This window comes from Ictalurus furcatus, chromosome 16, assembly GCF_023375685.1.
Source record: "Ictalurus furcatus strain D&B chromosome 16, Billie_1.0, whole genome shotgun sequence".
NCBI lineage: Eukaryota > Metazoa > Chordata > Actinopteri > Siluriformes > Ictaluridae > Ictalurus > Ictalurus furcatus.
In genome coordinates, this window is record NC_071270.1 from 21613804 (window position 1) to 21640051 (window position 26248).

At 40.7% G+C, this 26248-nt stretch overlaps 2 protein-coding genes across 3 annotated transcripts in view; one reads left to right on the forward strand and one right to left on the reverse strand.

The window, feature by feature from the left end:
- The first annotated feature begins 2033 nt into the window (after window positions 1-2033).
- On the forward strand, window positions 2034-14527 carry trim69 (tripartite motif containing 69). The gene is made up of 6 exons (XM_053645144.1): window positions 2034-3952; window positions 7957-8052; window positions 8231-8464; window positions 10033-10055; window positions 12050-12165; window positions 12508-14527. The coding sequence occupies exons 1-6, from the start codon at window positions 3449-3451 to the stop codon at window positions 13050-13052; spliced, it is 1518 nt and encodes a 505-aa protein (XP_053501119.1). The 5' UTR covers window positions 2034-3448; the 3' UTR covers window positions 13053-14527.
- A 700-nt stretch (window positions 14528-15227) lies between these two features.
- anxa4 (annexin A4) overlaps window positions 15228-26248 on the reverse strand; it is a 14949-nt gene continuing 3928 nt past the window's right edge. For both annotated transcript variants that reach the window (XM_053645145.1, XM_053645146.1), the window contains 10 exons: window positions 24435-24529; window positions 21913-22026; window positions 21275-21365; window positions 20896-20975; window positions 18199-18255; window positions 18007-18100; window positions 17349-17444; window positions 16896-16954; window positions 16660-16782; window positions 15228-15487 (listed from right to left, as the gene is read on the reverse strand). In XM_053645145.1, coding sequence (XP_053501120.1) covers window positions 15428-15487; window positions 16660-16782; window positions 16896-16954; window positions 17349-17444; window positions 18007-18100; window positions 18199-18255; window positions 20896-20975; window positions 21275-21365; window positions 21913-22026; window positions 24435-24529 — 869 coding nt within the window. In that variant the 3' untranslated portion in view covers window positions 15228-15427. The remainder of the gene's footprint in view (window positions 15488-16659; window positions 16783-16895; window positions 16955-17348; window positions 17445-18006; window positions 18101-18198; window positions 18256-20895; window positions 20976-21274; window positions 21366-21912; window positions 22027-24434; window positions 24530-26248) is intronic.

Here is a 26248-nt window from a genome sequence, read left to right on the forward strand (position 1 = left end):
TGGGCTAGATTCAAGTCTTTTTGTGTGAGTTTTGAGCTGTAGTTACGTTACATTTATGGCATTTGGTGGACACCCTTATCTAGAGTGACTTACATTTATTTTTTTAATAAAGCTGAGCAGTTGTAGGGCCTTGCTCAAGGGCCCACTCCTCCTATTCTCCTTGAAGGTGCTGGGATTTGAACTTACAGCCTTCCAATCAGAAGCCAAAGTCCTAATCAATGAGCTACCTGAAAGTAGCTGTAGTTCAACTGTAGTTGAGGCTGAAACCCGGCAACCAAACTTGGCAACCAAACATGCGTATGAAAATACACATGACCCTTTTGTTTGTCCTGCAGGATCCCAGTCCCTGAAGCTGGCAAGCTTTCTAAAGAAATCCACCAAATACTCCTCCTACTGTTCGTATCTGTATTTGTTTAGGATGCATCTGTTCAATCTGAATAACGTGTTCGTATTACGACTTGTAACTACTCAAAGCAGTAATGCACATGTATTTTACTGCAGATTATACTGAAGCAAAGGACCTTACTGTAGAGTTACATCAACACTGCTGTGAAACTGTAAGAAATAAAACGCCTCTGGGTCTGCCATTATCAGAAAACAATCGATGATGGGGTGATGTAAAGCTTTATGTGTTTCCAACTAACTTGTTTTTTATTTTCCTACAACACCACATCCTGTAGTGTTTGAATTTCTCTTATATCAACACACTTTTCCAGCAGTTTTTTTTAATGTTTTATATTCATAAATGAATGACACGTCATACTTTTATCCATTTATATTACATTTAATGTTGCTGAACATCAAGTTAGTTCACATTATCGGTTACGTTTTAACAGGCATTCTTTCACCAGTCTGTCTTTTTCTCTCCCTTGATGTTAATAACACAAAAAAGTACAAATACTACCAAGAACCTGGAGGTCCTGTGTCCGGAAGACTTAGGCTACTAACCGGTACTTTCATAAATATTCAATAAACATCTCCTTATAGAACGCTTCACCATATTATACACATATGATTAACAATGCTACATTTTATTTATTAAATAACAGCATGTGTTAATCTGTTAATTATGGAATAAGGGCTTTGGCTTCACTTCATTTATTCACATTAAATCTAAATCACTCTTACTTACTCTTATTTACTACAAATCGTGACTTCAGCATACGGCAGACGGAACTACAGGAGTGAGCTGTACTTTTTGATTGGGCTCTTGTGTGTGTTATTTAAGAAAGGTTTAACATATTAAATGTACTGAGTATCTGATGAGGAAGAAAGCAATATGGCTTGAGGGTGGCTGTTTTATAGACACCAGTGTTCCATGGTTTAGGTGTTGTCACATTATTAATGTAATGAATGTTAGGATGGATGCAAGTGCAGATAAGAGCTTGTAATATAGAGAGGCAGGCAGACAAAACCAAATCATGAGACAATAAACAGGCAATGGGTCAGGTGATCAGCAAACAGGCATAAACGAGGCAAAGGCAAGAATTGGGAATGAGAAAACAGAAACAAATTCAAAGAACATGAATCAAAACGAGGAACAGGGTACAAACGCTTGGTATGGTGATAACACTCAATACTTCACAGTTTAAAAGGACTTTCCAGGCTTTCACTCTTTGCGGTGTGATCGTGTGTGAGATCGGATGCAGGTGTGCCTGATTAGAATGAATGAGTGTTCTGGGAATTGCAGTCCATGGTGGCCATGTTTGTAGGCCGCAGTGCAGGATGGGAAATGTAGTCATTGGTTTGCTGTGACCTGACAGGTGTGAGGTTTAATATAATGCTACACTGGAGGCTGAAGTAAATATTAATTACAGTAACAACGCTGATGGTGATTTACTGTAAATTCACAATGTGATGTGTATGATGCTGTGTGTGGTTGCTCAATAGGCCACTGATTAGGCATTATTTAAACTTTTACAAATGGGAAAATGTTAGGAATCAAAATAAGAAATATAACAATAAGAAACAAAATAAGCAAAATAACTAGAACCGACGTTAGCAATACACTCAAAGTCACGACTTTGCAATGATGATCCAATGAGCGTATGAAGGCAGCATAGGAGACAGAACTAATCTGTGTCTATCCCACTTATTACAGAGCATAATTGGAAATGTGTTTTGAATTAAGCCAAGTACTAATCACTTTCTCCACTGTAGTGTTGTAGAGGGTTAGAAAGATGGAGTGGGTGAAAGTAGGACACATGTGGCTTGACTTACTGGCCTGCCGTGCTGACACATGCAGAGTCACTCCAGATGGTTTTAAAATATTTTATGTAGAATAACAGCAGGAGCAAAAGCACTGCACTTTGGACGCCTGTATCCATCAATCTGACTCAATTACAGTAAATGGTCTGCACTTATATAGTGCTTTTATCCAAAGCGCTTTACACTGTGTCACATTCACCCATTCACACACACACACACACCAATGGTAGCAGAGCTGCCATGCAAGGCACTAACTTGCCATCGGGAGCAACTTGGGGTTCAGTGTCTTGCCCAAGGACACTTCAGCATGTGGAGTCATGTGGACCGGGAATCGAACCGCCAACCCTATGATTAGCGCACAACCCGCACTACCACCTGATCCACAGCCGCCCACCCAATTATAAACCTGTGTATACTCCCAAGGTCTTTAATACGTATCATGCACTCTTAGATTCACTCTTATCAAGCACTATTTATGGTTCACGGGTTCCCTTACCCCTGTGTCCTGTGTTGGACCAGGGATGAGGTTCTGTGCTCTGGGAGAACCCTTAAAAGTTCTCACAACAATGGTTTAAAAAGCAAAGAACCATTAACTCTCCAAAACACTCCATATTTCTAACACTGTGTAAACTTTTCAGAAGTTTGAATCATTTTCAGTGTATTTCTTTGCTTTTTTGTCCTTTTTTCTTCTTCTTCCTACTTACATGTTACTTGCTGTAGTATATTGTAATTTTGATACATGTATTTTATTTTGATGTTCATTTCATTGATTTTTTTTTTTTTTTAGAAAGGTTTTATTTATTTATTTATTTATTTTTTTTTTAAAGCTTTAATTAGTTTGGTTAACATGTGCTGTATTTAAACGTGCCTTATAATTAAACCTTGGCTTGTAAGGATGACGTCAAGTCATCCTTGAGAAAGCAAAGTCCGAAACAGTAAAACACACACACACACACACACGCACACTCCTGAGACGCGAAACGCCCACCAGCCCACTCTTTTACAGTCTCCCCCTTTTCCTTTCTGACAGTCAACAGGAAGACTGTGCCGAGCCTGCCAAAAAGACGCGAGGGAGAGTAAGAGAGTGAGAGAGAGAGAGAAATCCAAACTCCAGGCTGCTTCTCCCAGCTAGACCAAAAAGACAATAGGAGACCAGAGACCTGCTGCGTATTAGAGAGAGACGAATAACATCTCCAGGAATTTGCACGCGAGAATAAGAAACCCCCACAAAACCGATCCGATGTCTAACAAGCGTCCCAAAGCAGAAAAAACAGAAAAGGCAAAAATGGCGCAGAGACTAAGCCGCGATCTGACTTGCTCAATCTGCCTGGATTTATTCAAGCAGCCCGTGTCTCTCCCATGCGATCACACGTTCTGCCACTCCTGCATTACTAACTACTGGAGCGGCGGAGGCGGTGGCGCAGGCACGCGCGCACCCGGACAACCTGGCACCGGTTCATCCGGCTCGTGCCCTCAGTGCCGCAAAGTTTTCCCCGGTCATAGTTACCGGCCCAACCGCATCGTGGCCAACATCGTGGAGAGTTACAGCCGGGAGATCGTGGAGGAGAGCGCGAGCGCCGCGGGCAGCACAGCGAGCTTCGCACCGCGTTGCGCGCGACACCGCGAGGAGCTCAAGCTGTACTGCGAAGAGGAGCACGAGCTCGTGTGTCTCGTCTGCGCCGTATCTCAAGAGCATCGGTCTCACGCGCTGGTCTGTGTCGACGAGGCGGAGCAGAAATACAGGGTAAGTAGAAGCACCAAGAAGTGTCCGTATTGTGACGTCATATGTTTCCTCTAAACTGTAACACGTGCACTGTCAGTTGTTTTAAAAACTAAAACTTAATAGGCATCTGTTCAACTCCTGTGAGCACTACAGGTCCTGGTCAGGGCCGTGATGGATCCGGGAACACTGTGCGCACGGACGATAGCTCAGTTAGGATGGGACGCCAGTCCATCTCAAGGCACAGTGCACATACACGTTCACACCTAGGGGGAATGTAGCGTAGCCGATCTGCCTACCTGCATGTTTGTTTGTTTTTTGTCAGTTAGAGGAAACCGGAGAACCCAGAGGAAACCCACATGGACACAGGGATAATGTGTGGAACTCAGACTGGGGACTCTGGAGCTGTGAGGCACTTGTAAGAAGTGTATTAATTAATTAACTGATACTGATTCAGTTAGTACACATCTCTGTGTACTCATTCTCTTCACAAGGACTTTTTTTATTAAACGGATTTGGCGAACAGGGAGCTGAAATAGGGGATTGCTCTGTCTGCACAACACATCGTCCTGGTATTGCATCACCGTCAGCAACCACCACTTCAGGGTTCTCGGTTCGATCCTGAGCTCGGATTATAGTCCTTCCATGTCCTCCCTGTGTCCACATTGTTTTCTTTAAGGTTTTCCGGTTTCCTCCTTCTTCCTTGGATTGACAACACTAAATTGCCGCTAGGTGTGGTGAATGAGTGTGTGTGTGTGTGTGTGTGATCATTGTGCCCTGTGATAGACTGGCGTCCCATTCAGGGTGTATTCCTGGCGTGCACACAGTGTTCCTGGGATAGGCTCAGAATTCAGCGGGATCCTGACCAGGATACTGAAGATGAATGAATGATAACTGGTGGCTGTTGATTTAAACACCTGACTGTACTGAAACAAAGCTAGACGGCAGGCCAAACAAGGAAATTCTTGATTTCCTTACAGAACAACCTGCATGTTATTAATTATGTCCTTCACAGCTAAAATCGGCCTGAAATTCTAGTATTTAGTCTGATCCACTGATGTATTTTTAGCCATGAATACATTACGTTGACTGATTATGTTGATTTGATGCTGATCTTGCATGATAACACAAGATGAGACTTCTCTTCAAGAATGCTGAAAGCATGCTTCATGACTCATGGTTTGCATAATCTGGCAAGCTTGCAGAGAGGATGTTACTACTGTATTAGTGTAGCGTATACTGGCTGATACCCAGCAGTATAAAACACACATAAGTCAGTTAATGTGAGAACAAGATACTCTACCACAAGTCAAGTAGCAGTGCAAAGCACGAGAAATTACAAAACAGTGAGTAAAACTCACTGATGCTAGTTTGCTAAAACTAGCATCACCAGCGATCAGGGCCTTTTCTGATTTTCACCGATGTCGTAACTCCTCCAGCCCAAGATCCCCGTCAAAACAAACGTGTACCTACAGCTCCATATGTTCAGAATGCGAAAGTGAAAGACCTGCCTGAGCAAGTCCTAGCCGATGCAAGTGAGATTAGTGAGGTTCTACCTACAAAATAAATACAGTTAGGTGATAATAACTGTGTACAAACTCAGATACTATCGAGTGGTTCATAGCAGCATGTTTTGTAAGGAATGATTCAGACTGAAATTAGGTCAGAGTATTGCATCACGCAATAGTGGATTGTTTTTGGGGTGTGGTTGGTAAATAGAGAATATTTGGTTAAGGGGCCCAAAGAGGGATTGTGCTTGAACTCCTTAAAAAAGTTCAGAAACACCACTGACTGTACTTAGATACTTGTGGACAGAACACATTCAGGACTCTCAAGGACGTCTACATCTGAGTTTGCATCTGAATGTTTATAGAGTTTACAGAGCGTGTGGGTGGCTATTGTAATCCTCCCTAGGGAAGCTAAATTTCCCTATTTTTTTTTTTTTCAATCTTTCAGCTGCTCTACAGCATGATGATCTGTTCTTAAGGTCGTCTGTTCACTATTACATTCTGTCCCATTAACCCAGGCTATGTTTTCAAATTTTATAGTGACGTTTATGGTAAAAAATATTGCTTATTATCTGACCAATAATAACATGAATGATGGAAACAGAGCTGCGAAAGCTCTTCCCATGCCTGGGATATCAGGATTATTGGGAAACAAGGCAGATGCCACAGGATTACCGACAGGTGGAAATGGGTTTACTGAGTGACTAGGGAGCAAGGTTGGGATTATCTGGCTACTAATAGTGAAGACCGGGACCACCAGAACACTTTGAGGTGAGGCTGGCACTGCACAATTACTACGTGGGTACAAGAATGGGACTGCAGGACCAGAGGGATATAATTCTGACGGTCCCTTATTTTTCTGCGAGGAACTCTTTTATTTTCTCCAATCCACCAAACAAGTGCTGCCATCTTGACAATTTTAAACCTCCTCAATAGCAAGTTTAAATTTAATCCCTATCTGAAATTGAAACCTGAGTTTAAAGTGATGGAGCAACAAGATTATAATTAATCCAGGTTTATTGTGAAATTAAATCCAGGATTAAAGTGATGGTTTAAATGTAAGCCTGCTTATCTTTAAACAAGGTTTACAGTTTTGTGCAACAGAATTATTAGATAAACCTTGATTTAATCTAGATTTAAGCTTAATCCTTATTGGTGCAACCCACCCTCTGAGACTTGTAGATGAAATCGGGTCCAGGGGATTTCTGGGAAGCATTGACTGTAGGACCACGTGTGTGCATGGCTGAGATCACGTGACCACTACAAGGCAAGGATGGGACTACACAACCACTGTTAAGTAAATCTACAGTAGAAGGAACATTTAACCTGAAACCCTTGATAAGTCATGTGTTCCAGGAACATAAAATTTAAATACAATACTTTTTTTTTTCTGTTAACATGGGACTCAAGTTACACACTGATTTCCTTGGCAGCACAAGTTCAGTTCTCTGAGTCGGATCATTGGGCATCACATGTAGTGTTTGTAGGTATACACAAGACTCCCATAAGCGGTGAAGTCTTCTCGATCTTACACAGCTGAAGATGAATGAATAGATCACGCCCTGTCATGGGTTTTAGTGCCTGTAGCACTGGTACTGGAAGAGCAGATAGTGCCAGAGGTGGTAAGAAGTATTCTTTTTTTGTTTCTGCTATTTTAATCATCACTGCTAGAATCCATTGCTGGTGTCAGGACATATGCTTACAAGTTGTGACAGACGAATGCGTACTCTTATCCAAAACAGTCAGGCTAGATTGAGAATAAAAGACAACTGAAACCAGACCTGGGCAACCAGAACACAGAACTAAGGACAAGGTCAAATTGGTTATCCCTCTAGGGGAATCCACCGTAGAAGGTTCTTTGTAGAAGCCTACAACAGAGTACTTCCCTGTTAGAAAGGGTTCCAAACTATAACCGTTTTAGGAAGCTAAGAACACTTAACTAGAACCTAATAAAGAACACTTTACTAAGAGTGTAGAAATCTCTGAGGTATAACTAGCAAAGAACAAAAAAAACAACAACAAAGAGACTAGAAACTCAGAGAAAAAAAACATCTCTCGCATCAGATGTTGTTACATATACCCATTACCCATTGCATTGTGGTTCCCATGGCAACAAGTGCCAGGTGTTGTTTTGGTTTCTGTTCTAGTCCTGTCCCCGTACTGTTTTGCCATTGGTTCGTTATCTGATTGTGTCCACCTGTTTTGAGTTAGTTCTTGATTACTTTTCCTATTTATATCATGTTATGTCTGAGTATCTTTGCAAAGACTTATCAATCTTTATGTCTGTAAATTCAAGCCTAAGCTTCCTTCGTTTCTAGGCCGTGTTTCTCATGTTGGTAACACATGAAAGTTTTGGAAGCTTGCTAGAAAAACAGAAGGGTATAGGGGCTATGTTTAGACTAACTAGGCTGACAAGCATCAGATTTTACCATGAACTTGGAAATACTAGAATATAAACAGTAAGTGAAATTTCCGGCCGTATGGAGATTTTGTTTTATCGTTCTTTTTGTGTTTCATCAGAAGTCACTGAGCAGCTCAGTCACGGCACTTCAGGCGGAGCTGAACACGGCACTGGAGTGTGAGAGAGAGACTGAGGATGAGGTGAGGAAACTGAAGGTAAGGGGAAAAAGGATTCAGGAATGAAAGAATTTCTCAAAACTCTCACCACTGACCAAATGAATCTGAAAAATATGCCACGAGTTGAATTTGTACCTTTTTTTTCTTATTTTCGGTGTTAGAATTCTATTGTTAATCATTATTTTAAATGAAAACTTTGAGCGTTATCGTGTTGCAGGAACACACTGCAGACCTCAAGCAGCGTATCGAGGCTCAGTTTAGTGACCTCCACCAGTTCTTGTATCAGGAGGAGAAAATGCTGCAGGTCAAGCTGAAGACAGAGGAGCGTCGGGAGCTGATCCGGCTGGACGAGCACAAAGCACTGCTGTGTGTGGAGATATCACGATTGCGGCGTGCTCTCTCAGAGATTGAGGAAAAACTAAGAGAGCATGATCCATACACACTGCTGCGGGTCAGTCTGCATGACAAACAATCGTTATGTGATGTTAGTCACTGTGATGAATAATGACAACCACGATTCTTTTTCAGTGCTTGAAGTAAACATGAAACCTAGCGTTCCTAACAAACAGAGTTAATTATTACTGTCACTTAATGATACTAACTGGTTTAGATTTATAGATAGGTGACAGATTAAAGGAAAAACTAACATAAAGTGTGTTAGTAAGGTGTTGGACCACCACAAGGAACCAGAACTGCTTTGTCATAGAATCTACAAGTCTTTGGGGATGTACTGGAGAAAAGGACACCATTCTTCCAAAAGATATTTCCAACGTTGATGTTTTAATGGTGGTGATGGAGAGTGCTGTCTAACACGTCGCTCCAGAATCTGCAAAAGTGTTCAGTTGGGTTGAGATCTTGGTGAGTGTGAAGGCCATATCATATGATTTACATCATTTTCATACTCATCAAACCATTCAGTAAGGCCTAATTGCCTTGTGGATGGGGGCGGGGGCATCCTAGAAGAGACCACGCCCATGAGAATAGAACGGCTTCATCATAGGATAAAGGTGATCAAGGTGATCAGTCCTTCAAAGCGATAGGTATCATCCCAAATCATGGCAGCTACCAGTTTTGTTTCCTTTAATTTGTCACACATTTGTATATTGGTTAAGAGGGTTAAATATAATTTCACAAAAAAATTTCAATGAAAAAATAGTCTTATCCAGCTCTGAATCTGACCTGTATGGCTTCCCATACTCTGTATAGTGTTCTGACCCTTTTTGATTGACCAACTTTCCTTATTTGTTCATTGTTTCCTGTTCATATTAACCTCTCATGCTTGTAACTACATCCCTATTAGTCATTGTAGTTAATGAATAATATGCTGTGAGTTAAATAACTGAATAATAAAGTAGGATTTTAATGGGCATTAATGCTTCAAGATGAATAACTGAATAATAAGTATGGACTTTAGACTGTTAACTCATGCACCCATGATTCCACCTGTTTCTCATTACCCACAAACCTTCCTTTTTCTTGTATAGTTCTTGCCAAGCCCTGTGTATTTATGCAGTAATTTAAAAACGTTGGTTTTCCTGAGGCTAGGTCATTGGTTTTTCCCTAGTTTTCTTTAATTCCTGGTTTGTTAGTATAGACCGCTCTTTGCTTGTGTTCACGTCTCCCCCTGAGCCCAGCCTCAGACTGTGAACTTGGTAAACGCCCAAGTAGAGCTCCTGCATCTGGGCCACATTGCTGTCATGAGTCATCCATGTTAAAAAAAAAAAAATTACTTCTTTGTAGTTAGTGCACTCAGACATTTGGAACTGAATGCATGCTTTAGAGACCCGAGGGACAGAAGGGGAAGAGACGCTTTGTAAAGAAAAAGCAGGAGTTAATTAAGTGATGTCATTGTCTGTCCTGATGGAAGAGATAAAACTATGTAGCTGAGTGCAGCACGACACGGGGATTTCCAGAGAGGGACAAAGTGTAGGGGTGGAGAGTGGGAGTGGGCTGATCTCATGTGGAAAGACTTTAACCTGTGCCAAACTAATCAGTGCTTTATTTCCTTTTTCCTTACAGAACATAAAGACTCTCCTTCAAAGGTGAGATGAAAGTCCAGGGACAGATTTAATATTTGTATTGTTTCATTTGTTGTGGATTTTCCCAAATCCCATTCCTATATTAATTAAATTACATTTTAAATGATATTCCAAGTAGACTCTTGGGAAAAGGGTTAACCCTTAAGAGTTCTTCAGGAATTGGACTGCCAGATTCAAGGTTCTGTGTAGAACTCTGTGTTTACCTCCCAGAAAGCGTTCCAGGTACAACCTCTTTAGGAAGCTAAAGACCCTTTCACACAGAGCACGGCGCGATAAAGTGAAGCGGATCGCAGATGAACCGTGCTTTCACACCGAACACGAAACGATTGACCGCCTTCAGCTAATTCACGCGGCACGATAGGTGATGCTGACCGAGAATGCATTTTACGCCTGCACACTAGGTGGCGCAACCCACTATTCAGCTGATCTGCTTATCACCTTTGACCAGTGAGGAGAAGACTCACTGAAATGTTGGCGCGTAGCACCACAACACAAACTGTTAAGAAGTACAGGAACTAACGATTCTTATTTTATGTGAATTCTACCCAGAAAGGGAGGCAGAAAGGTTTTTTTTGTGTTTTTTGAACTACACCATCACCTGTTTTAGTATGAATGAAATAATGTGAAATATAATGTAATAACACAGTAGTGGGATGAAACCCATTTTATTTGTGCAAGATAAATTAACAAATAATAAATGCATAAAAGTTTTTAAAATCTAGAAGTATAAAATATAAGATATATATATCAAACATATATATATATATATTCATATATATATATATGAAAGAACAATAAGATTAAAGGGGAATACAATTCTACACTATTTAAAAAAAAAAAAACTTTTTTCTTTTGACGATCAAAAAGTTCTCTGTTCTCAGACACTAACAATAACGAGAATTAAACATCCATTCCCTTCTCTCTTAGGGAATACTTTTCTTCTGTGTTTACGCTGGTTTTCAAAACAACTTTCTGTACTACAGCGCCACCAATCTTGCCCTTTTGTGCAACAGAAGCGGCTTCAGCCATGTGATCTAATGCTGAAATCTAATTGGACGGCCTGTTTCACAGAGGGGCAATGGGGGAAAAAATCTACACACTGGTCGATAAAAAATCTCGCTTTGTCGCGCCACGATTGTTCGCATCCGGTGTGAATAGCTCCATATAGATCTATTGTTTCGGTTCAAGAGCGTCATCGCGTTGTACGTTCATGTCGCTTAATCGGGCTCAGTGTGAAAAGTCCTTAAGAACCCTTAACTGACCAACCCTTTTTTTTCTAAGAGTGTACTTAACGTGCTACTTTAATTATGTTACACTTACATTGAGTCTGCACTATTTCATTTTAATTCCTCTTCGTGTTGTATGTTTGTTTTTTTTTTTTACAACAAATCTTTACCTAATTGCTATGGTGCACCATAAAATATGGATAGAATATGGCATAGCCGCAACTCTGCCCAGAGGAGGCCTTCCAAAAAAAGTCAGTGACATGGTAAGGAGGGCATTAGTTAGAGAAGCAACCAATAGGCTAAGGATAGATTTCAAGGTGCTGGAGAGATCCACAACTCAGATGGGGTAAGATGTTCACGGGGCAGCCATAGCAAGGACACTCCACAAAGCCGTGCTTTACGGAAGCCATATGAATTACCATTTGGAGTTGGTCAAATGGTAGGTTGGAGATTCGGCAAACAAAATGTTCTGTGGTCTGATGGAAACCAAACTGAGCTTTTTGGCCTTGGCTCAAAGTGCTGTAAGTGGGGGAAACCCATCCCCAAAGTAAAGCATGGTGGTGGTAGCATCATGTTACCCTTGGCTTCTTGGTTGTGTCTCTGACTAAAACTCTCTTTACCCACTACAAACCACTGTATCCATGTGTCCATCTGTTTGGTTTTCTACCTGTCCATCTTGGTATCTTGTCTGTATTTTCTGTTCTTCTATCTATACCTATCTGCTTCACTATATCTGTCCTTTACATGATTTTACTATCTACTCTGTCTCAGGCAGCCACTGAAGTTTGAGAAACCGTCTCTGACACCGCCACAGCTGTGTGAAGGTCGATTTGCTGGGCCGCTTCAGTACCGAGTCTGGAAATCTCTCATAGGCAGCCTCTATCCAGGTTTTCCTCTAGTGTCCTCATAACATTGTTCTGTCCGGTTGTATCAGCCTGCCGAGTTAGCTAGCAAGATGTTAGCTAATGTGTGCTTAACTATTTTGGCTATGGGATAAGATTAATGATTTCGATTGGCTGATCAAATTTTATGTTAGACATTAATATCTAGCGCTTAGCGTATGTGTAAATGTCCATTTGTCCTCAAAAGCAGTTCCACTTGGAATATTTTCTCAATGGGAAGGTTTTTAGTAGGGTTCTAAATGGAACATTTTAGGGACAAACAAAAACTTTTTAAAATATATATATATATATATTGTTTTTTTTAAAAATTATTTTTATTTTGTGCAGTACCTTCAGCCATCACCTTCAACTCAAGCACAGCGAACCCATGGCTGAGCGTGACCCCATCACTCACCTGTGTGCGCTACCAGACCTTCAACAGCTCTGCACGGGACAACCCACAGCGCTTCGACGCCGCTCTGTCCCTGCTCGGCAGTCAAGGATTCACCCATGGATGCCACTACTGGGAAATTGAGGTGTCCAGCAGCGCTGTGTGGACAGTGGGCGTGGCACGAGAATCTGTCGCCAGGAAAGGTGTGATCAAAGCTCTGCCAGCCAACGGCTTCTGGACCGTCTCGCTCTCCTATGGTGTGCAGTACATGGCGGGGACGTGGCCTCCCACTGTCCTGTCCTTGGATGAGCAGTTGGAGCGCATCGGTGTGTACCTGGACTATAAGAGAGGCCTTGTGTCGTTCTACAACGCCGAGAGCATGACGCACCTCTACACGTTCCGCGACACCTTTAACGAGACGCTCTATCCTTACTTCAACCTCGGCTTTCTGGATAAAGTGCACGAGAATGAGCCGCTTAAAGTGTTCATGCCCAAAATATGAGCCTGAATTTGGGTGCTAATACTAAAATGAGTGCAGTGTAGGGACTACACAAAACCTTGATTGCACAACCAAGGGATGGTTTATTGAATCAGTTATCAAATTATGCATTCTTCTTAATTATATTATTGATATATTATATGATATTATTCAGGAATCTGGACTGGATGGAAACTAAATGTAAGGGAGAAACCTTTGTTGTGAGAGTAGAGAATAGAGGATTGATCCAAGAATTTTACTAGTGACAGTAATTTGGGTTTGTTGCTTTACTGTGTCATAACTAATTTCCGTATTATTTAGAAAGTTCAACTCAAAGTCAAAGGAAATGACGTCGTCTCTAAAATGGTGGTGCTCTTAGACTTTTAGACCTCGTAGTAGACCAGGCTGGACCTGGTGTAGATATGAATCTTCAGTAAGACTGCTGATTCTTGGTTAGTTTCTGTGTTTTTTTTTTACACTCAATATCTATGGAGCAGGAATCTGAATTATACACTATGTGCCCAAAAGTTTGTGGACACCTGACCACCAGACCCATATCTGCTGCTATGACAGTCTTCGCTCTTCTGTGAAGGCTTTCCACTAGATTTTGGAGTGTGTGGCTGTGGGGATTTTTGATCATTCAGCCACAAGAGCATTAATGAGGTCAGGCAGTGATGTTGGGTGAGGAGACCTGGCGTGCAGTCAGCGTTCCAGTTCATCCCAAAGGACTTCAGTGGGGTTGAGGTCACGGCTCAGTGCAGGACACTCGAGTTATTCCATTCCAACCTTGGCAAACCATGTCTTCATGGAGCTCGCTTTGTTCACTGGGGCATTGTCATGCTGGAACAGGTTCGAGTCTCTTAGTTCCAGTGAAGGGAAACGAATGCTACAGCACACAAATACATTGTATACAGTTGTGTGGTTCCAACTTTGTGGCAACAGTTTGGGGAAGAACAACATACAGAAGTGATAGGTGTCCACATACATTTGGCCACATAGTGTACGTACTAGAGTGTGTGTGAATTCAGTTGCGGTGCCTTAAATAATTTATCAGAACAATATTGGAACCTCTTTTTCTGATTGACTCTTTAAAAAGGGCTTTAAATGTTGTGTATTCATGATATCATCTAGACCTCTATAGCATATCATGTTATAAATGTAATATACATATACACATTATAATATCAGGGTATACTGGTATGCTAATCAATCTAATGGAAATGCAGCGCAGTATTATTGTATTTTGTGTTGTAAATATCTGATTTTTTAAAATGATAAACCAGTGGATCTGTTCAACAGCGGTTTTGGAGTCTGGAGAGTTTTTATATGTTAAAAAAAAAACCCTGAAAGGTTATATATGAGGAGAAATACACTAAAGTGCTGAGATCTCTTGTAATAATCTTACATCACCATCAAGTGCTATGAAAGCATCACAGTGTTCAATGATATCATTTAAACAGATTAATAAAAAAATAAAATGTACCAGCAAATCTTAACAAGCATCATTGTGTCATTTCTAATGTTTGTGCAACACATATGGAGTGGAAGTATATGATAAATAGGTTAATCTAAGAGGGAGAGAAGATTTAATTGTTTGCTTACACCAAGAGTATTTAATGAGAAGAGCATATGTGCAGTACCACCACTAGGGGGCGGAAACAGTCCGATTTTAATAGACTTTCCTTATAATAGGTATGGTTTCTAGTCTTGCAGGATGCAGACAGATGTTGGACCACCATGAGTTGCCAGAACAGCTTCAGTGCTCCTTATCATAGATTTTACAAATCACTGAACCTATATTAAAGTCATGAAAATCAATCTTCCAAAAGATATTCCCTCAGTTGTTGTTTTGATGATGGCGGTGGAGAGCTCTGACTAACACGTTGCCCTAAAATCTCCCATAAGTGTTCAACTGAGTTAGGATTTGGTGAGTAAGTTCATAATGTATGATTTATATGATTTTCATCCTCATCAAACCAATCAGTGAACCCTTGTGTCCTGTAAATGGGGAACAAGACGCTTTATGTGACATCGTCACTACGCGCATTCAGTCAAAGCCCTCTTCAAGTCATATATAACTAAACTATATAAAATATAAATAGCCTACTCATGTACAAATGGTGTAGTTGAGGCATTCCTTTGGAAACCATATAAGTATCCTTTAGCCTCTTAGCTTGGTTTGGAAATAAGAGACTAGAGACGGATACAAATTTTTATTTGAGATTAAAGCACCAGTCTGTTTATTTGGCATTACACAAAGTGAAATGTTGGACATTGTTTTGTTATATGGTTGGACCAAAAAACACACGTTAATGAATAGGAATTAGTCAACTAAGCAAACATATCACACACTCCTAATAAATGTGGTCATATTATAGTAAATGGAGTGGACTCGTAGCTTAGATTTCTGCTCCACAAAGCTCCAGAAGGATCTTTCGGTAATCCCCTGATGTGTCCCCCTAAAGAAAACAAAATAAAACACACACACACACACACACACAAAGAAATAAAGTATGTTTAACAGCAGGAACGGTTTTCACATAAGGCAGGTTAAGGATTTTCTGTACACCACAAGGCCTAGTGGTCTGAGTGTTATTTCATTTCATCAGTTATCCTGAGCAGAAATGTCACAGGGGAAATCCTGAGAAGATCCGAAGTGTGTCTGAATCTTCTGTTCGGTTCATCCCCCCCCCATGATGTGCATTTAATTCACTCGGCAACACACGATGATTTTGATCTTTTATTTTGCTTGACAAGACAACGCACGATGGACGACTTGGGGTACTTTCCCAAAGAAACCACAAACACTTCTGGCTTTCAGACGTTTTCAGAAGCATCTACTCTGAACGTAAATGCTCTATAAGGGGGGGGGGAAAGCAGCGTGCTATTTACCCAGTGTTCAGCCATTTTGGATCAGTCTTTCCGAACGATGTGTATTCGGAAACATTTGGGATTCTTTATTGTGACCACCAGGTATCGATTAAGTACACTCTATAATGTGTATCATCATTGTCCATAAAACTGTCTGCCAATCAGAGCACACTATACTGCTCTCAGCCAATCAGAACATGTTGTAGGAACACACCTTACTGCACACTTCTCAACCAAATAGGCAAACTGGATATAGGAGTGAAGGAAAACATACCATGCATCCTAAATTGGCATACTTATACTACGTACTAAAAGTATGTACTCTTTTTGTGTGTATTAAGAGTATGCGAATATTCGGACGTGCAAACATATCATGTAACTCCTCGTTGCATTTCAGCCTTTCTTCTTCCATCATTCCTTATGTCATTTCTACAATATAATTTCTACTATGTCATTACCTTGATTTATTCGTCAACACTTCATTTGAACCTCTCTAAAATGCAGCCTTGAATTCGGCGAAGCGAACCATCACAAAACTCCTCCTGAAAAGCTGTACACGGATTCACACTGCGAACATTTACTGGAAACAGTAGACCATACCAGTAACTTTGGGATACTCATTTCTTAGAAATGATTTCTACATACTACGATTTGGGACACACTAATTCTCATCTCATACTGTTTAGTACGGATAGTATGCCAATTGGGACGCAGGGATTGTGTGTGTGTGTGTGTGTGTGTGCGTGCGCTAGTTACTGACCTTGATGAAGGAGTTCAGAGTTTTTCCGTACTGCTTCAGGAACTCGGCTTTGATGTCAATCATGTCAATCTCAGCCCGAGAAACCATCACTCTGATCAGGATGCTGTCAGTGGTTCCTAAACCCTACACACACACACACACACACACACACACACACACACACATTTCAATACGTTCCCTTTTTAAAACATAATTTCTTATATGGACTGTGTGGTGTGATCCTCTGATTATTTTACCTTCATGGATTTGTAAAGTCTCTCAGCGAAGAACGCCGGCTTGCTCCTGAGGCACTTCACTGCAGAACAAAGACACACAACACACACTCACTACCCTGTCTGAATGAAACTGAGATTTCTCACACAGCTACATTACGGATGTAGTGTTGAAGGGACACTCCAGCCAGAATCAGTCGGAATACCAGGAAATCTTCTCATTACATATCTTGGTGGTGTGACTAAATTTTGCTTCTCATTACATATCTTGGTGGTGTGACTAAACCCCTGATCTGCAACGGGTTGAATTATTATTATTATTATTATTATTATTATATTTAAATAAATACATCATAACGATGCAAAATTTGCCCAAAACACTGAGGCTGACAAATGCATACTCAATAACAGTTTTATGCCCCTTGAAATAACAGATTATTGAGTAATAATGATGTGTTCAGGAGAAAGAATCTGGACCTATGGCGAGAAAGATATCCTCCAGGCATCCGGACATCTCCCTCTTAATGCTGTCCTCAATGTCCCGGCCAGAAATCTTCTGGTACTCCTGAAACACTGCAACAGGAAAGGGAGATCAAATACAAATACAATTCCAGTAAGCTGCATGAACTAGCAGAAAAGAAATCAAAGGCTTATAGGTAAGTTTTGCTACTAAATTATACAAATAATCTCAAAATGATTCCTTATTAAAAAAAAAAATAAAATATAATAAAATTTTAAAAACACTTGCAACTTTCTACCACAAGGAGTCAGTGTTGAGTCTATGATTTTCAATACTGTCCTTTAAATCCCTCTGGTCCCTCTGGGTTTCGTCACTGTACTCCCTGTATTAGTGCACTACATAGAATGTGAGAGTACTGCACTATGGCAGAGGTTCTCAAACCTTTTGGAGCCAGGGGCCTCTTCCAGTGTAAATCCAAAAATAAACAGCTATTCGAATATGACGCTAATCCAGATCATCATATTTATCTACTGGAGCCATTACAGTGTTTAATTCTTTGAATAAAACTGTACTTAGGTTCAAACAAACTACTATTATTTATATAGCTGATAAGAGAAGTGAATGAGGAAGCGCGTTGTTAGATAACGCTAATAAACCTAGGAGTGTTGAACGCACCTCTAAGCAAGTGGTTCCTGTTCCTCACGCACAAGATGGTGAGAAACTTGACCTCGTCTGTTCCCCAGCGCGCCTCACCCGCGTCAAAGATCTCCTACAGAAAAACACACATCAACAGTGTGTTACATACACGCAGAATATTACTGTGTTTAATAATGCACAATTTTAGTGGCGTTGATGCTCCATGCTCACCTTGGCATCCTGTTTAGCGAGTGCCTCATCCACAGTGGTGCTCTCATCTCTCCCGGCCTGTAAAAGAAAGAAAAAGTTGTTGGTGATTAAGAGACAACGACAGTTAACGTTGTCATTGATTTAGAACCGAGTTTGAGTTATTTTTACTTGGGTTTAAATCTCCTAAACATCATCAGCAGCTTCGTTTATGTGGTTTCGTTTTTTTCTTCTTCGCATTTGTAACTCATTTGTAATTTTACAGGTAATATTTTAATAGTAGTGGTAGTATTAGGAACAGAAATAGAAGCAGTAATAGAGGGTGTCTGAAAAGTCAGGAACCAATGAGAATATATTGAGGAAAATCTGCAAAAACATGATACAGTGGTGTGTAAGGGTGAATTTATGTACAGGGTGTCCCAATTTTTTTTTTTTTTTAGCAAAATGTCTTCCAAAATGTTTCATACCAAGTTTTATTTTTGTCAGATTGCCTTCACAAAAGAAGAACGTATTGAAATCGTTCTCGTGGCTGAATCGGGAAGCTGTCATAAGATTGTGATCATTTTAACAGGAAATAAGCACATCACACACGATACTGTTGCCAAACTTATTAAGAAATTCATAAAGACTGGACTTCTTGTGGACCAACTGACAAGTGGACGTCCACTGACGTGGTGCTGGCAAACACAGTCCCCTAGGCATGGAGACTTTTGGGACACCCTGGAGTTTTACTCTCATTGGTTCCTGACTTTTCGAACACCCTGTTTGACAAGTATTAGTAGTAGTAGGAGGAGGAGGAGGAGGAAGAGTAGTAATTAAAGCAAGAATAGAACTAGTAATAGTAGTAGTAGGAAGAAGAGCAGGAAAAGGAAGAGGAGGAAGAGGAGCAGGAGGAGGATTAAGAGGAGCAGGAGTAGGAGGAGGAGGAGGAGCAGGAGTAGGAGGAGGAGGAAGAGGAGCAGGAGTAGGAAGAGGAGCAGGATGAGGAGCAGGAGTAATAGGAGGAGGAGCAGGAGTAGTAGTAGGATGAGGAGGAGGGGGAAGAGAAGCAGGAGCATTACTAGTAGTAGTAAGAGGAGTAGTAGCAGTAGTGTAGTAGTAGCAGTAATGTAGTAGTAGTAGAAGCAGTAATGTAGTAGTAGTAGTGGTGGTAGTAGTAGTAGTAGTGGTGGTAGTAGTAGTAGTAGTAGTAGTAGTAGTGTAGTAGTAGTAGTAGTAGCAGTAATGTAGTAGTAGTAGTAGTGTAGTAGTAGCAGTAGTGTAGTAGTAGTAGTAGTAGCAGTAATGTAGTAGTAGTAGTAGTAGTAGCAGTAGTAGTAGCAGTAATGTAGCAGTAGTGTAGTAGTAGTAGCAGTAATGTAGTAGTAGTGTAGTAGTAGTAGTAGTAGTGTAGTAGTAGTAGCAGTAATGTAGTAGTAGTAGCAGTAATGTAGTAGTAGTAGTAGTAGTAGTAGTAGCAGTAATGTAGTAGTAGTAGTAGTAGTAGTAGTAGTAGTAGTAGTAGTAGCAGTAATGTAGTAGTGTAGTAGTAGTGTAGTAGTAGTAGCAGTAGTGTAGTAGTAGTAGCAGTAATGTAGCAGTAGTGTAGTAGTAGTAGTAGTAGCAGTAATGTAGTAGTAGTAGTAGTAGGAGGAGGAGGAGGAGGTGCAGGAGCAGTAGTGTAGTAGTAGTAGCAGTAATGTAGTAGTAGCAGTAGTGTAGTAGTAGTGTAGTAGTAGTAGTAGTAGTAGTAGTAGCAGTAATGTAGTAGTAGTAGTAGTAGTAGTAGTAGTAGTGTAGTAGTAGTAGTAGTAGTAGCAGTAATGTAGTAGTAGTAGTAGTAGTAGGAGGAGGAGGAGGAGGTGCAGGAGCAGTAGTGTAGTAGTAGTAGCAGCAGTAATGTAGTAGTAGTAGTAGTAGGAGGAGGAGGAGGAGGTGCAGGAGCAGTAGTGTAGTAGTAGTAGCAGCAGTAATGTAGTAGTAGTAGTAGTAGTAGGAGGAGGAGGAGGTGCAGGAGCAGTAGTGTAGTAGTAGTAGCAGTAATGTAGTAGTAGTAGTAGGAGGAGGAGGAGGAGGTGCAGGAGCAGTAGTGTAGTAGTAGTAGCAGTAATGTAGTAGTAGTAGGAGGAGGAGGAGGAGGTGCAGGAGCAGTAGTGTAGTAGTAGTAGCAGTAATGTAGTAGTAGTAGTAGGAGGAGGAGGAGGAGGAGGTGCAGGAGCAGTAGTGTAGTAGTAGTAGCAGTAATGTAGTAGTAGTAGGAGGAGGAGGAGGAGGTGCAGGAGCAGTAGTGTAGTAGTAGTAGCAGTAATGTAGTAGTAGTAGGAGGAGGAGGAGGAGGTGCAGGAGCAGTAGTGTAGTAGTAGTAGTAGGAGGAGGAGGAGGAGGTGCAGGAGCAGTAGTGTAGTAGTAGCAGTAATGTAGTAGTAGTAGTAGTAGTAGGAGGTGCAGGAGCAGTAGTGTAGTAGTAGCAGTAGTGTAGTAGTAGCAGTAGCAGTAATGTAGTAGTAGCAACAGCAATATAAGCATTGCTCCTTTAAGAGCTCTAAAGCTTAAAGATGTGTTTTGCACAAAGCTGCAGTTTCATGTAAATATATGCACATGTGCACTCATTCGTTCAGGAGGACTGAACACACCTGTACAGGTGCACTGTGACCTCAACATTGCATCTGCAAGGCAAAATACACCGGCAGGATGTGTGTGTGTGTGTGTGTGTGTGTGTGTGCGCTGCATGATGCATATTACCGTGGCCAGGGACACCAGGACCCTCTTAAACATGCCAGATGTGTCTCCGCAGATATCATCCTCCAGATCACGATCGTTCTCTGCCATCGTTATAAATTGAACAGACAAGAACACAAAGCCATGCTTCATTTCCATATCAAAATGCATATCTGCATCTCTTTATGCAAAACATATCAAACGGACACAGGCCCAAGGATCAGTGTTAACACACCATGTCACCTGATGTCAGGTACATCGGGTGTGTGCCTTTCAGTCTTAGTAAAGGAGGCATGGCCTCATATCAAGAGGCTCATGGACACCTCGACTAGACTATTAGACTAGCTCTAAAATCCCTAAACATGATTTGAGCTTGTTGGAAATGTATATGAAGGATGTGTACCTTTCTTGTAGGTGGCAGCAAGAGCTTTAATCTCAGTGTTGGTTCTTGAAGCCAAAATCTCAATCAGACATGCTTCATCAGTTCCAGCACCCTGAAATGAACACACAGTCAGACACGGGCAGAGAATTTAAACGAGACCAAAATCTTAGCTGTGTTCCTTTCTGGAGAACACATCTGCCTTAGCTGCATCCTTCGTTGTAATCAAACAGGAGACCGTTGCTTTTGGGATTTCCTTCAATGTCGGTCCATGCTACTTGTTTATTATTTATGCTAGTTATTCCCAACTAGCTCCCCAGCTTCTTTTTCAGCTATTGAACACAGCTACTGCTCATTAAAGACCTTTTGTTAACTAATTAAGGCTAATTAGGATACGTGATTTTATCCATGACGTCTTGCAGACTACAAATGAGAAATCCCAAGTACGACTATAATCTCCAGCACGGGCTTTATCGGTAATAATGACTCTACACGGCGCGATGGTTTGGGCCACCATGTTTGACGATGTGAAAAGAATGAACGAAAAACACGCAGCGCTTCCTTCGTATGAAGCTAAAATGGGTTCGGATAGCAGCTGCCTTCGTAACATAAAGTGTTTGCGTTAATAAACGTAACTGATGATGTGAAAAGGGTTTACTCACCTTGATGGCGTTTCTCAGCTCGTAGGCGTCGTAAACAGGTGCAGGCATCAGCAGCCCACACACGACCTTCTCGAAATTACCGGTCAGCTCCGACTTTATATCGTCTTCCAAATTCTAGGACGCATCAGAGCAGATCGGAAATGTTAACACTGTATGTGTAGGAATGAGTGTGTCTGCAGATGTGTGCGTGTGTGTGTACAAGTGTACATTCATATCTATATTAGGGATGTAACTGAATACTAACGTGTTTACATGAATACAAATACACATAGGCACTATCTGGGTTTCGTTTCACTTTGAGCAAAAGAGGTGTGCATCTGGATTGCATCAGTCACGCAGATGGAAATAACAAAGGAAGTTACTCTCATGCACAGCTGGAAGGGTGTGAAGCTCATGCGCACATTTGCCAGGTCTCAGCGATTATTTCCACTCAGTGTTTACATAGGAAACAAGCAGCGCTCGTTAATTGTCTCGTTATTAATGTTTCTGTAAGTGCTAAGACATCCAGGATCTGATTACAAACTGAATGAAATAAAAACATCTGGTGCAATACATGTATGTTTCCTTCAAGTATAGAGTTCAAACTATATTACTGGCCGGAAAAACTCCGATTTTAATTGTAGCCCGAACCAGATATATCATTTTTTTCCTTTTCTTTTGACGTTGCTTACTCGGTCACATTCGACAGAAGACAAAAAAAGCTTGCCGGAAAGTTCCACAAGAACATCTGGCTCAGGAGAATAAATTTAATGTTCTGCAAATTGCTATCGTGCTATTGTATATGTTCCGGTCTAGACCACACCCACTTCCGGTTTAAAATCCCAGTTCGAATACAGATATGAATATTTGGAGCATTAAAAAGCTATAGATACAGATACACACACACACACACATTGCGTTACAGCCCTAAACCGTATGCATACATTTGGATATGTGTGGTTGAATTTATATCCATAGACAAGAAAGATGCAAATATATTCAATATACACACACACACACACACAGACACACGCAGTGATACCCTGCTATACGATACAGACAGATTTAAATGTTTTAGCAACACTGTAACTCAATACAGCCATCATAATACAGCCACTGTGTATCGAAATGTCAGAGAGCAAGTGAACTACGACGGCCTGAAAGAGAGAGTGATATATAAGAGAGAGAGCGAGAGCTGTTTCCGTTTTCCTGTACGTGTACATTCAGATGTGTGCGTGCGTGTGTGTGTGTGTGGTGAAATGGCATCACAAATGATCATGTGCAATTAGAAGGCAGACAGTACATATGCACACTAATGAGAGAGACTCCATTTGTCACACGAAGACATAAATCGGCTTTTAGGATCCGAGTCGTGATTTGTGTCGTGGAATCCTCGTTTATATTTTTTAACAGCAGGCAAACCTGATGAATATCCTGTAGCGATGAAAAGCACTGATCGTCACTAAAGTTCACTCGGTGGCTAGCTAGCCTGACACACGTTCTGCAGCTAAACGCTTCTGGTTTCTACATTATACTGAGCAAGTATCTGATTTAAAACGGAAAACAACGTGACTTTCGCGCTGTGCTCACAATCATGACCCAAATACCAAACTATATAATCAGAAACAGACATCCAAGAGGAGTTAATCATTAAAAAAAAATGTTCAATGTTTGCAATACTGTAACGTTTGTGTCTAGTGAGAGACACCAAGACAAACAAGGAGAGCGAGAGAGAGAGCGAGAGAGAGAGAGAGAGAGCGAGAGAGAGAATGCAAAAAAATTATATTCACAAGGAAAAAAAATGTAAATATAGCTAAAGAGAGAGTGAAGCAGGAGAAAAGAACGAGTGTGTGTGTGTGTTTGTGTTTCTATGAGACGGGTCGTAGGACGTTTCCACCCAAGTGACTCACACTTTCTGTCCACACACACACACACCATCAGGGAAATCTACTTTTTCCAGATGCTTCTACAAACAGCATGGCCTTCCTGACTCCTCATCACGTTACTTTGCTGTTTAAACGGTTTGACTGTGTGAGATCACGGACACGTCGCCTGAGAGATCGATAACGCTCGACACTGTATTTGCTGTTCCCGACGAGCTAATGATCAACATCCGCTACTTCTCTTTTAACACACTCACACACAGAACCATAAATGAACCGTCAGCAGCGCGTTGGTTATCTCGTTTCCTTATGAACGGAGCATAAATGCAAACGCTGGAGTAAAACCGCCATGTTCTGGATCATAAACCTGACAAAGTGTGTTTGATTTCAGACCGAGATGTTTAGTCACTGTTAATGAATGATTTTTGAATGATGTTAATGAATGATTGATCCCCCTCAGGGATCAATAAGGTACATTCATCCATCCACCTGCCCCTAGTGTGTAGATTTTACAGCAATACAGCTGTACTGATTTATCTTTAATATCCTCCAGTCTTCTAACATCTCCTCATTTCAGTGCTGATCAGAAACAGAAACCCAAAAGCCCCCCAAATCTAAAAAAAAACATTCTTTTAATTAAAGGGGGAAAAAAAATCTCACCTTTCCTACAGACACTTTATAGGCCTCCTTAATCTTCTGCCTCTGCGCAATCGTACGATGAGCCAGAACGGAGATGATCGCTGCCTCATCGGTGCCTAAAAAAACCCCCACACAAAACATTAACCAAAAACAACAACAACGTCATTTCTTTTTTTTTTCCCTTTTTTTTTTACAGCTCAACGTAAAGATATGGGAACAAGTCCATGAGCTAATTAAGCTCGTTATTTACTATTTATTCATAAACCATCATTCAAAGTTCATAATATAACACAGCGAAACTAATATGAAAGTTCTGACAGTCAGAAAAGGAAGTTTCATTCAAGGTTAAATAAACAGTGAATAAATCTGATCATCACATCTCAGGAAACGGCAAACCAAAAAAAAAAAAAAAAAAAAGGTTTCTGCTATTACAGGAAATGCGATTCAATAATCAAACGAAAAGCAGTATCGCATTCCTTAAAGCGCTTTACGTTTAAAAGTTCATATTGTGTTTCAGATAAATGAAGAGAATACAATCGAAAATATTTCAATTACTTCTGCAGTGACAAACCTGATTGAGATTCTGTATTAAACATCCAGCAAAGGCTTCATGGGGGAAAAAAAAAAAGAAGAAGAAGAAGGAAATAAAACCAAAACAAGGTTGTGTTCCAAACTGTGGTGGAGGAAGTGCTGAAAAGTGATACTTTCATGTAATTATTGCTATCGTGTTAAACTCTTACTGAATCAAACCTGGACAAGGCAACGCAAAATTAGAGCTGAGCGAAAGGTTCAAACGATTCACACTTAAACGCACGTGTTTAAAGTATTTCGAAGGGAATTATCCAAACAGAACTTGGAAGTTCAGGACTTTTTTTTTTTTTTCTTTCAATGTGGTCTCACACTAAATTTGTAACAATTTGCATTCAATTTGGATGAAATGTGATAAAGGTCATTGTTTGGGTTGGGGTGGGGTTAGTGCTCATACCCCTTGTTACGAGTTCATAATAATAAAATCATATCCGAAGGCATCGTGCTCCCTTGTTTGAATTTGTGCAAATGTTATTACATCATTTATGAAGAGCTGAGACTAAGAGCCAGGCTTTATACAGATACTGTTTGAATGGTTGGGGTATCTATAAAATAAATACATACATACATACATACATACATTTTTAATTCTCAACTTGTGATTGGTCAGAAGGTGTTGATTAATTCTCTATAGCAGTAGCTCTGACAATGCTACAGGCTGTGATTCAAATTCAAATGTAATAAGTCGTGTGTGTGTGTGTGTGTGTGTGTAGCGTTTTTGTTAACACACCTCACGATGGATTCAGCTGATGCCAGTTACACAAGACTAACTTCATCTGTGTGTCAACAACATGTCCCAAAACACAGAAACGTCCTTCTGCTCCGAGCTCTAACACGATTAAATGCTACAACATTTCACATTGTGTTGTTCGGTCATGCTTCAAAAATTATCCAACAAGCGTCTTAACATTCCAGGAAAAAAAAACGACAACAATGAGGTTGCGCCTGCCGCAACGCACTCTGTCTGACTGTTTTTTTTTCCTCCCTGGAGAAATAAGGAAAGAAAAATAACTTGCAATGTTAATTACAGGAGGAATGAAACACGACACTGCATGGTGATATAGGAAAATAATCAATCAATGACGCAGGGGTGTGATGGAGTTTTTAAATTAAGGAAAGCACATCTGTCTGTCAGCAGACAAATCCAGCAGTACATGTGCTTGGTTCCAACACTACCTCTCCAGTAATTCACCTTTATTGTACCAAGAGAGCTGAAAGGAAGTGGTTTTACTCCCTGACTTATCGAT

Bases quoted from the DNA above. Each gene is read 5' to 3' on its own strand.
- trim69 (XM_053645144.1), top strand. From the start codon at position 3,449: ATGTCTAACAAGCGTCCCAAAGCAGAAAAAACAGAAAAGGCAAAAATG. The intron at 3,953-7,956 runs GTAAGTAGAAGC...GTGTTTCATCAG, and splicing joins AGGCGGAGCAGAAATACAGG to AAGTCACTGAGCAGCTCAGT. The intron at 8,053-8,230 runs GTAAGGGGAAAA...ATCGTGTTGCAG, and splicing joins ATGAGGTGAGGAAACTGAAG to GAACACACTGCAGACCTCAA.